This window comes from Quercus lobata, chromosome 2, assembly GCF_001633185.2.
Source record: "Quercus lobata isolate SW786 chromosome 2, ValleyOak3.0 Primary Assembly, whole genome shotgun sequence".
NCBI lineage: Eukaryota > Viridiplantae > Streptophyta > Magnoliopsida > Fagales > Fagaceae > Quercus > Quercus lobata.
Window position 1 is genome coordinate 74,788,474 of NC_044905.1, and position 12,492 is coordinate 74,800,965.

General features: G+C 35.0%; 1 protein-coding gene across 1 annotated transcript; it reads right to left on the reverse strand.

The window, feature by feature from the left end:
• Positions 1 to 5,486: 5,486 nt before the first annotated feature.
• LOC115976598 (pescadillo homolog) lies at positions 5,487 to 12,188 on the reverse strand. The gene is made up of 13 exons (XM_031097989.1): positions 12,031 to 12,188; positions 11,826 to 11,911; positions 11,107 to 11,355; positions 10,881 to 11,006; positions 10,623 to 10,707; positions 10,415 to 10,525; positions 8,860 to 8,953; positions 8,401 to 8,687; positions 7,896 to 8,003; positions 7,649 to 7,770; positions 7,147 to 7,366; positions 6,791 to 7,009; positions 5,487 to 5,767 (listed from the first exon to the last, which is right to left on the reverse strand). Exons 1-13 carry the CDS (start codon positions 12,097 to 12,099, stop codon positions 5,678 to 5,680), a joined length of 1,866 nt encoding a protein of 621 aa, XP_030953849.1. The 5' UTR covers positions 12,100 to 12,188; the 3' UTR covers positions 5,487 to 5,677.
• Positions 12,189 to 12,492: the final 304 nt, after the last annotated feature.

The window sequence follows — 12,492 nt, forward strand, 5'->3', positions numbered from 1 at the left end:
CGTATGTTTATACCATGACATTTGTAGCATTTTGTCTGGACAATCTTGTACTTGCAATATATAGAAGGAAAATTTGAATGCTAAAGGTTGTGTACTACCTACGTTTGCTTGGCATGGAAAGTTGGAAACATATCTTAATATATTGGTTGTGATAATATGATTTGTAATTTGAAAGTTTTAGTCATAAATATTCCAACCTTTGTTGATGCCTATATAAACGAAACTTATGCAACCAATTTCTTGCACAGTCAAAATCAAAAGACAAAAAAGATGGTGTACAATGTTGCATTCCTTGACCATGTTATCAGAATGGTGAATGGTCCTCTATATTGGAGGATATTTGTTCGCAAGGATTTTTGCCTCCATGGCTAGCGGCAAAGGTGTTGTTGTCCATGGTATATCACCATGCTGATGGTGAATACATCAATAAAATTCAATTGGTTAAGATTTTTTAGTTTTTTTTATTTTATTTTGTGTTTCACACATGTTTTCTTCTTCTTAATTTTTAGTACTGATTGTAGTTTACAGTTTACACATTTCATTGAACTAATAAAATAATGTCTTCTTAATTTTTAGTACTGATTGTAGTTTACAGTTTACACATTTCATTGAACCTATTGGTTTTGTTTTCTCACCTCTATCAGAACTTTTTTTTTTAAGCCAACAGACAAATTGTTGATGTTACCGTGTTAATTAAACTGTAGCACAGACTCCCTAATTCCATGGCACAAATGTAGAATCCCTTGATAAACAATCATAAGTTTCCAAATTGCCAAAGCTTGTGCCAGCAGATCTTTTAGCATCAAGGCTGAGACCATGATCTCACTGCTCGGAACATGAGTCAAAATATGCCATCTTTATCAGACTTTATTTTACTAGTATTTTTACTCTTTAAGTCATCTTTTAAGAGACTCTTTCAATGACAAAAATATAAAAATCATATAATTACTTCTCCCCTGAACGTGAATGGTGGCCTAGATCAATGTCAATAATCCTATTTAACTGTTTCACATGTGGAGTGTATTTCTTCATTAAAAACAAAAACATATGGGGTGTATTTGCTTCGGATCCAAGTCTATCCCCCCTTGTAAGTAACACTTCCTGGTCGAAAAATGAATTATTACAAGTTTATTTTTCTGGTTAAATTTGGAAGATCTTCATATACAATATCAGGAAAGTACTAACCAAAAAGGTATTGTGTACATAATTTACGTGCACACGTCTCCACTTGTAGTTTCTCCATCTCAAATTTATTTTGAGATTTCCAATAATCAGGCAATCACAATTTCCCCTGCTCTTGAAGTTGATCTGGTGCAAAAACAATGTATGTATATCAGAAGTCAGAACCACCACAATGATGATAGCAAAATAATAATAGAAAGTACAAAAAATAAGGTATCAATAAAACGCATGGCAATGCTCTCTAGATTTATGTGACATATTAGTCAAAATTGTTGATTCAACTACAGCATAAGATGGGATGAACACAACTATTTGGGGTTGGCAACGTATCAATTTTCAACAATCTAATTTAATTGCGGCCATATTTTCATTTAAAATCCTGTAATCCTGTGTTACTCAAACCCTATGGTTGAACACGCCTCACCCATGTATATGCAGTGGCATGTCATGGATAAGCAAATGGTTCCAGACCAAAATGGTGTAAAATCTCTAAAAATGTGAATTCAATAGTTGGCTTCATACATGCAGAGAATTCTGGAGCCCATGTAATGCAGGTTAAATCATGAAGCACCAGGGCTGTTTCGTTTATGAGTCAATCTTGTATTTATTTTCCTAGTAGCACCTTCCAATGTAAATGAAAATATATCCCTGGCCAGCAGCACATTCATCTTATATGTCCATACCATCTCAAATGATTCCCATCTTACATTTTACAATTTGCCTTATAGAGCTTTGCGTTTTCATAAAATGGGTGAAGTTGTCCTACATCTCGTTTGTAAAGTTTTCAACAAAATAGAGTTTCAGACAACAAAGAATCCCCTTTAGAGTCACTATACATTATACAAAGCCTGCTAACAAGACAAAAAATTTGGCCAACAGCAACTACACCAGAGATCTAAAGGTTAGATACAACACAATACTGCTCTTATCATCTTTAAAAACAGATAAGCTAGTACCCCAATTGCATCAAATTTCTCCATTGATTATAGACTTTCATTCATGCCAAACTCAATTCTAGCTTTAATATCTCCCCCCTTATTTGCTGAAGAATAATTTCTTCAGTTATAATATTGCTGTTAAGCCAATGGGCTCTAGCTCAGCTGGCAACTCTTCTCCTTACAAGTTCTAAAGGTAGGGTGAGATTGCGGGTTCAAAATCTATTAGGTGTGTGTGTTTTACCAATAAATAAATAAATAATTAATATTCCCCTTAGAACATGAGGATTTCTTTGTAACAGGATATGATACACAATAGCAACAAAAGCAAGAGAACACTAGAAGCTTTTCCCCATCTAAGTGACTACTTATGCATACATCATATGTACAAGGATAGCTCTATATCTCGCTTCTTCAGTGAATTTATAATTTTATAGTACTTATCAAAAGCTCACCCCATTCAAGCCTCATTACACCAACATGAATCCACAACTCCCTCAACACTACCAGGTTTCAAGTCTCGGCAGCTATATAGAGACCAAAATTTTGGAGATGTCAAATCTATGTTCTATTTGCATCCATCAAAGAACAAAAAATGTATTAAAGTTTATTTTTGCATCTGCTACATAATATGGAAAATTCATGTTCAAATTGTTTCTTATATCTGAATATGGATAGTTAAAGATATATTAGCCCAAGTAGCATTATTGGATTACACATCAAGGATTGGAATTGGTCCTATACTACAATTGGGCTTCATACCTCCATCATATTCCATAGCAAGAGTTTTAACATTCCATTTATTTTTAACTTCCATTAGAGTTTCAATACATTTGGAAGTAGGGTTTTTAAATTTTAACTTCCATTAGGATGGAATTCTGATCTTGCATTTAATTTTTTAGGATGGAATTCAGATCTTGCAAATTTTTGTCGCCATCTCTTAATCAAAAAAATTTAGTAGTTTTGCTTTGTCCCTTGATTTGTTGTCATCGTGTAGTAGCTCGAACATTGGTGTTTTGGGTAGAGTGAATTTTAGGGAGGATGAAAAAATAGAGAGAGAGAGAGAGAGAGAGAGAGAGAGAGAGAGAGAGAGAGGGAAAACTTTTTGAAGAGTGTTTGGTTGGGAGGTGGAGAGGGGAAAAGGATGGTGGGGCCCGGGTGTTTTCTCCCAAGTCCACCAAAAAGTTTTTTCCCCAAAATTGGGTGGGGGATGTCTTATGGGTAAATGACGAAAATGCCCATTTGTACCTGCATGGCTGCATATAGGCTTCATCTAGTATGTTGCTTCTTCTTTTTTCTTTTCTTTTTTTCTTTTTTCAATTCCAGTTTTAAGTTTTTTTTTTTTTTTTTTCCTTTTGCTTTCCTGGACGTTGCCTCCTCTTTCTTTTTTTTTTTTCCTTTTTTCTTTTGATTTCCTAGGGTTGTGGGCATGATAGTGTTTTTTTTTTTTTTTTTTTCTTTGATTTTTTTTTTCTGGACATGATTTTTTTTAATAAATTTGGGTGATTGCTTTTTTTTTTTGGTTGTTTGCCACTTTTTTGTTTTAATTGGGCGTCATTTTTTAATAAGGGTATATTAGTAAATTTATACAAACTCACTTTTTCCATTCCTCCACTTTTCCACTCCCAACTAGGAAATTAAAATTTTTTCTTTTTTTTTTGGTAAACTGGAATTGTATTAAACTAACAAGACAAAGAACAATCAGGACAGAGCCTGTTACACCATCTACCACTACGGTCAGCCTCAACAGAGGATAATAAGCTTACAGGAGGAGCAGAAAATAAAATAAAATCTAAAGACTGAGAATGGCCAAAATTAGCTAACCAATCTGCGCATATATTCGCCTCGCGATAGACATGATTTATACGGACTTGAGGAATCTGCAGAATCAGCTGTTTGCAGTCTTCAAAAATGGGCGAGATCACTGAATTTCTATGAGAAGGGCTGTTCAAAGCATCCACCAATGCCTTAGCATCAATCTCAACAATAATAGCAGAAAAATTCCGTTGAAGACATAGAAAAGAGTGGATAGAAAAGATTTTATTTCCCTCCTTTTTGGTTGGTTGGGAGTGGAAAAGTAAAGAGGTGAAAGAAGTGAATTTGTATAAATTTACTCATATACCCTTGTTAAAAAATTATACCCAATTTAAAAAAAAAATTGACAAACAACCAAAAATAAAAAAAGCAATCACTCAAAATTATTTTTTTAAAAAAATATGTCTAATTAAAAAAGAAAACAAAGCACCACGCCCACGGCCCCAGGAAATCAAAAGAAAATGGGGGGGGGGGGGGAGGAAGAAGAGGCAACGTCCCAAGAAAGTAAAAATAATAATAATATAAAAGAAAAGAAAAGAAGAGGCAATGCCTAGGAAAGCAAAAGATTAAAAACAATAATAAAAAAATAATAATAATAATAAATAATTAAAAAAGAGGCTACTTGAGAAAATCCATGTGCAAGTGCACATGAACATTTTTGTCAATCAAGCAAATTAGACTTTCCTCTCAATTTTCTTCCCATTTTGGGGAGAAAACATTTTAGTATGCCCGGAGAGAAAACACTTGCACTCTACCACCTTTTTTTCCCCTCCCACTCCCTACCAAACAGCCACTAAAACTTCTCTCTCCACTTTTCTCTCCTAAGTTTTCCATCTTTTCTAAAATCTCTCTAAACAAACATACCCTTAAGGTTTTGAGGCATTTCACGTATAAGGTTAGGAATGAAATTTTGTATAAATGGAACCCATGAATCTTCTCAAAAAAAAAAAATTTCGTCTTACTTTTGTTTAGAAGCTCCTAACTCTTATAGATATTATTCCATAGCAATATACATCTTTCGGGATTTGGAGCATGATCATAGCGTCTGGCTCTTAGATACTTCATTCACAAAACATGATCCATCTGTTATCTTCATTGAAGATCATTTGCCAATCTAGTTTGGGTAACGGCCTTATAGAAATCCTCCATTCTCTTTAAGCCCAAACTAACATTGATTCTTGGTTTATAAATCCAAGCCCAGCTTTTATTTTAAGAAGCCCACTCCACTTGTTTTGGTAGGGCAAAGGTAAAGCATGCGGTTTTGGCAAGGCAAAGGTATAAAATAGATCGGAGTGCTTGAGGGGACAGATTTAATTGATGCAAGCCTCCCTGCCCGTGCGTAAGGTTATAGACTTTAGAAATGTAGTCCCCAGGAGTCTATTTTCCCTCTCTAGGCTTATGGTGAAAGTGAAATGAAACTACTACACATTTGCAAGATTACTTCGTTTACTGAAAGTCAATTTGTTTTTTTTAATATTGGCCCCCAGAATATCATGCAACATGGCTCTCAGCCCAAAAAAAATATTCAGCATTAAATTTAAATGCGCCAACTAATAGTAGAAAACTACGGTTTCGTTTTTGGTTCAGTTTTAATTTTAAAAAATATCTTACATAGTTATCAAAATTTTAGCCAATCACAAACTTAATTGGCAATGTTACACTTCATTATGTTGTTATAAAGCTTAAGCAACCTCAAGCAAATTAACAAAAGAATAAATTCAAGCCATGCAAATTCAGGGGGCACTTCAATTCTCCTCTGACTCCTTAGCTGCTTGAATTTTTTTCTTCCGTTCCTTAAGAAGATCAACGTGAGCCTTCTTCCGTTGTTTGCCAATCTGGGGGAGGAGAGACGTTAGTCACAACACAGACGAATAACATTATCATACTCAAAAGATAGTACTTCAGATGGCATATGAAAATTTCAAAGGTAAAAAGACCATTTGAAAATTGAATAAAATCCACTATTGATCCAACATCAGGACAATAATAGTAAACCAACACCTAGGAATATATATATAAATATATATATATATATATATATATGTAGTAGCTTCACTAAATCATACATAAGAATCAAGAAACAATTAAATTAGACTTGTAAATCACTGCCAATCAGATGAAGAAGAAATTTGATGCACTTAACTCTCTCCCCAATTCTCTGCTTCCCTCTCTCCTATTCCATTCTCCTAAATTCTCTACCTACCTCGTTAACAATCCCGCCCCCATCTCTCTCTGAAGAAATCTAGTGGATATCATGACACTATTATTCAAATAATATTTGTTCTAGAAGCATTCAAGTACAAAAGGCACCAAAATTTCTAGGATGGCTTGGACTATATGATACCAACACCTAATCTTTCACAGTTAAGTATATGTATAAACAACCTTGACAAAAGGTTTTGATGTTACACAATCAGATTACATTTACTTTGTCATCTTAAAAGTTGTCTACTTAATTATACATTATTAATGGTAACATCCAGAAAAACTTCAGTATCCACCTGTTTGCACAAATAAAAGCAACCTTTAAGTGCAGCACTTGATCCTGATTAAACTAAACAATGAGATATGGCTACAATATACTCAGATGATGAGCAAACAGCTTGTAGATTTGGACAAAAAAAAGCTTTGTTTCAGATCAACTATGAAATGCTTGAATATTAAACATTTTTTTGATAGGTAAGATGTTTTATGAATCAAATCAAAATATTAACAAAAGATTAATGAAATTCAGTATCCAGATATACAGCTGTTAGCTGATTACATAAGTTATCCAAGACAGCATAGATCCATAAGCTCAGAGACATGCACTCTTTTTTGCTATAAAACAATAAAAACTGCTTAACCAACAAAGTTACCTGCATGGCTTCATAAATCTTCCTCTTCCTACGAGACATCACTGTCTTAGACATGTTTGCATAATCCTCAACAATTTGTTCTAAATCAGGCTCAGATTCTTCCTTAGCCTCTGTCTCTTTGGAAGAGCTCTGCTTATTATCTGAGGGAGTTGAGGAGTTCTGGACACCCTCAACTTCCATTTTCAATTCATCAAGATAGCGGTTCTGCTCAAGAATCATCTACATCCATTCCAAATTTGATCAATTCAACAGGAACATAGTGATGAACATGAAATAAAATTGCATAAAATCTGTATATAAATCACTGTCCTGCATATGGTTGCTACACAATTCAATTAAGTTAAAACAACACCTACCTTGCGCTTTCTCTCAGCAGCTTCACTAGCTTCTGCTCGATCAATAATACCTTCAGATAGTAATTTCTGAGGATCTTCAAGATCTTCGTTTCCTACGCCTGGTAATGGAAGGACTTCTTTTCTAGCAGCAGCCTGCAATCGTTTAATAGTCTCTGCATACTCAGGAACATAACCTTCGGACTCATGGTCAACAAAAGGTGATAAGTGTGGAGGAGGAATCCTGTAGACAGTATCAATACGTCATTCATTGATATTGATATTACAAAATGTGCACCAGCTTTTACCTTAAAAGTAACAAGGAACACTATCAATTTTTAATATTAAAAAATAGTTCATGGGATTGATACTAGCAGATAGGGAGGCTCACAAAATACTTTTTCTCAAGTAATATGATTTTTTGTGCACAACGCATAGCAAATGAGAACTCCAAAACGATAATAGCAAAGGTCAGAGAGGTTAACATAGCTTAAGGCAAGTCATGGATGCATCTAAAGGGACTTACTTTCCCACCATATAATCCTCTGTTGGCAAAATGACACGTGCATTTACACAATCATACACCCATTGTGGTTGCACATATTCTCTGGAGAGGGATGTACGAACCAGTGTGGGCCGGTCAACAATCTGAACATACAAAACAAATACTCAGAATGAATTATCGTGCTTAAACACATTTCAAAAAATTCTATACATGTGTGTTCTAATCCATAAATGTTGTATCTTGTATAACGATTTGTTATATAGCAAACCTTATGAGTAATGCTCTGATCATCTTCATTAAATGGAGCTCCCTCTCCCTCCCAGGAAACAACACCACCAAATGCAGGAATAACAAAAAGCAAGGACTCTCTAGGGACCTGAACATAACAACATTAATTTATTAAAAAAGAGAATAATCATCTGAAACAAAGAAACAGCATAACCTAAAATAAGAGAGATTATTGATTTAGAGCAAGAACATTTATGTATGCCTAATTCCATGCAAAAGCAGTAAAATGATTCAAAAACAGATACACAATCGTTCTTGAATGTTAAGTGAACTTCCAGGCACTAATTGAACACGCTGATGCCAAATTTTAACAAAAAGAAAATAGTGGACAACTTTTTGTTTCACTCTTTTATGCATGCACATGCATAGTGGGCCCAGACTCCTCACTCCCATCTTTTATGTAAAAGCCCAAAAAAAAAAAAAAAAAAAAACACAGAAAATAGCTAATTATCTCTTTAAGGTCAATAATGAATAGCTAATCTGACCTCGCGGCTCAAGAAAAATTTCAGATTCCTAAAGAGTTTTTTACACTCCCTTGTATCATCATCCTCTTCAGTATCACCAGCATCATCTTCAACAAGGCGCATCAACGCACCAGGTTCATTGGAAGGAAGTTGATGTTGAAGTTGAGCTAGTCTTAATTCGGATTCATCAGATGCTGTCCCAACCTTTTGGGTCTCAACTTGCTCGGATCCAGATGTACTAGAAACTTGAGGATCCACCACAGAAGTTCTAGAGTTCACATCAAAGTATCTAGACAATGCATAAAGATCTGCATGATAGATTAAATACAAAAGTGAATTAATAATCTAAAAAAGAAATAGACTAGAGCATGAACTACCTACAAAATTATTAAATTATAAGCTCAATGCACAGCTTCATGCTGCTAAAATCTCTGAATGAGAACATGGAAATTTCTGTGGACTGAACAGTGAAAAGCATACCTGACGCTAAAGCTTCCAACCGAGGATCAAGAATGGGTGGATACTTTACATTTATCGAATGATAAAGGCGATAATTAATAAAGGCAAGGAGAGTCTGCACCCAAAACGAACAAGCACAATAGAAAAATGAGAAGAGGGACGTATTAGACATAAATCTGGTGAACAAGAGATCATTTTGTCTTGGAAGATTAAAAAGGAAAAAAAGGATTGGAAATGTAAAATATCAGCATCCAACATTAATCAAACTTTCTGCTTGAAAAAGCTGTGTCTCTAACAATTTTTTTCTGCTTTAGTAATAATAAGACATTGGTGGGTGCATGACTTCAACCTCTCTTGTGTTTGTTTCTCTTGGTTTAGGGGACTCCTTCCCCTCTTTTTATAAATAAATTAAAACATAAACATTTTCCCATAAGTAACAAAATTTTTATTAGAATAAAGGAGATACCTCATACACAAAGCTCTCCTCAAAAATTAAAAAGAAAGGAAATGAATAAAATTTACAATAGAATGCTTGTCATTTGTGTCAAGGCAAGGGCACAAATAATCTCAAAAACGCTGATTTCAACTAAATAACAAATAGCTCCACACCATTAAATGTATGATTATTTCTCTCCCTCTCGATTGTCCACATTAAACAACAGGGTAGTATTCCAAAAAATATAACTTCTGTGCCCACCAAACTAGTTTATCCATCCTCAAAGTACTCCAAACAAAGAAAATAAAAGACCCCAATTTATGGACAACTCAATGGTGCATAAACAATTGATCCACAGTTCCACTACAACACCAACCCACCAAGTTCATACCTCTTTGAATAAGATTATCACCTGTCAAAACCTTATTGCTCTAAATGCTTTTCCAGGGAAATTGCATACCATTGGAACATCCTAAGACCTCATGAAAGGAGTGTGAACATCAAAGTTACCATTGTTGTTAGGCCTCCACCACAACCAGTCAAGGCCCTCACCACTATGGATGTTTAAGACATCATCACGCACAGAATCAATTGAATCCAACTTCCAATCATAGAAAGCTAGTAAAAACTTGAAATTGCATTGACGAGTACCCTGGCTAAATAATAGTGAACAGAAGCATCTTTATCCACTCAAAGTATAAATACAACTCTTTCAATGCTAGTTACCCCATCATGTTTCATGCCAAAACCTCACTCTTATACCATCCCTGAATGCATGATACTTCTTAGCCTACAAACCCATCCCAACCTCCCTAGATACTTCTCCAAAGGCTACAAAATAGCTCAATTGTCCAAAAAGCATTCGAGTATTTCATTACCTCAAAAAAGCATTATGTCATTACCATGACCAGCGGTGTTATGAAATGACAAGCAATATCCATTAAATCAATAAATCAATCCAGTCCATCTTTTCTTTTCTTTTTCTTTTTTTTGGTGTTTGTGTGTGTATGTGTGTGTGGGTGGGGTGTTAATTATCCATCACAAGCGATATCATGAAACCTTTTTTCCCTTGTAAGTGCAAATTTATGACATGAACAACAAATACAAGAAAACAAAACATAGGAACCATAAAAACCGAACCTCATAAACTTCCAGGAAATTTAGCATGACGTTGAAGTCAACATCATCTGGCATAACTTGCTGCAGTGCATGAGGGGTCAACCACGTGATCTTTTGACCTTCAACCTCAGCCTTCAAGGACAAACAGCACAGAGATTCAGCTATAAACAAAAATAATTTTCATGTGACTAACGGGACTACAGCAATACTAGACAATGAGCAACAGTACCTGATAATATATGCCTTTCACAGATACAAAGGTTTTTCGTAATTTATGAGTACGAGAGATGTATGCTTGCCATTCATGACTCAATCTGGAAAATAAAAATGATTCAAAAAGTAGATAAGTACCAGTGAGATTGTAAGCCTATATTGTAAAATTATTAAACCACTTTTTTTGGGCGGGGGGAGGGGATAGGATAGCTAGTATATATCCAAATGCCATTTCCACCTCACCCACCCCTCTTTTTTAATATACATATACTACCTTCGACATTTATGAATGCGCTGCACTTCAATTTTTTCCCTCTCCAATGCTGGTAGTGCTGCAAAAAGGTGCACCATTGTGAGACAATCATCCAAATCTCTAAGCGCATCAATGTACGTCGGATACCTACAATTCAAGCAAAGATTATGACAACAAATGTCAGTGATTTTTATCAGAAGCAACCTTTAATCATATCTTTCAAAGCAAATGGATAGAATAAACAAACCTCTCCCGTATAACTTTATCTAGCTTATAAGTAGGTGCGCGGGTTCGCAAACGTTTAGCAAGATCAGGGTTCTTCTTCGCCTCAGCTTTCTTTACCTTCTTCTCATGTGCCCTCTTGTCTCTAAATATCTCAAGTAAAGGCTCACGCTCCAAAAATGAAATATCCTTCACGTGATAATAAGTGTGGTGATTTCCTTTCACCTTCTTCTTTGGCTCCCGGGGGAATATACCCTTGAGAATGCATAGTCTCCTACAAATTTTCAAGCAATTAAAATAGTGAGTTCATAGTCATAGACAACTGCACTTTTCCAACAAAGTAAACAAAAGCTACATCACTGCCCATGACAATAGCACTTTTTTTAATTTGTTACACATTCAATACCCGCCATCTCGTTACACTGCCAGAAATAATTGCTTTCATTTTCCATAATAATGAATAATACAGAACTAGCGGAAAAAATTACAGAGCCTTGTAGCTCAACTGGCACCTCCTCATATTTCAGAGACATCCAAGGTTCAAATCCCCATCCCCATTGTAACTATCTTATTATCGAAAAAATGTGTGCAAATTTTATATTATTACCTAAAATCATGGACTTACAAACCTAAATACATAAAATGCAAAACACACAAATAAACATAAACTAACATATATACATTTGCACATACACATAAACACAAATATACAAAACTTTGAATGTGTGTGAGAGATTGAGGGACCTGAAAAGTGGAAGATTGACTTGGAGATGCTTGACAGCTTGAGACCTAGTGACATATTTAGCGGCGTTTCCTTCCTTCTTCTTTCCCTGGAAAAGCAAAAAATTTTGACGGAAAAAAGTGTGAGAAAAATGTATAGATTTTTATCGTATATATAAGAAACTTTTTTATTTTATAATAAACTCTGCGGTGGAAATAGGAAACTTACGGCAGGCCTGTAGTGTTTCTTTGCCTTTGGCCTTGAATTTTGCTTCGGCTTTGAGTCGGGTTTCGCCATTGTTTTTACAGTGAAAGCTCGCTGAGAAACAGGGAACGAGAAAGAAAGAGGGCGCAATGGAGGCTGTTATGAGAGCTATGTATTTTAGTTTAGGGTTTTAGGGGCGGGGCGGTTTATATTGGATCGGGTTGTACCGGTTTCATTGTGACCCGCTTTTGAGGTAGTCAAAGTTCAATTCACGTTCCTTCGCTGCTTTATATAAGAGCAACGTACACTAAAAAATTTGACATCGCTTATATGGCAAACTTGTAGTAGGACTTATTATTGACATTATTTATTTGCTTAAGAAATGTTTTATCCATTATATTTTCATAATAAATTTTAAGTAGCACATTGTTAGGAGTTATTATTTTTAGGGTAAAAAAGTAATTTCAGTGGTAGGTTCAAATTTAA

Coding starts and splice junctions, on each gene's coding strand:
- LOC115976598 (XM_031097989.1), bottom strand. CDS start 12,099: ATGGCGAAACCCGACTCAAAGCCGAAGCAAAATTCAAGGCCAAAGGCA. Junction 8,688..8,859: donor GTTGGAAGCTTTAGCGTCAG/GTATGCTTTTCA, acceptor TCTATCATGCAG/ATCTTTATGCATTGTCTAGA. Junction 7,010..7,146: donor CTGCTGAGAGAAAGCGCAAG/GTAGGTGTTGTT, acceptor GAATGGATGTAG/ATGATTCTTGAGCAGAACCG.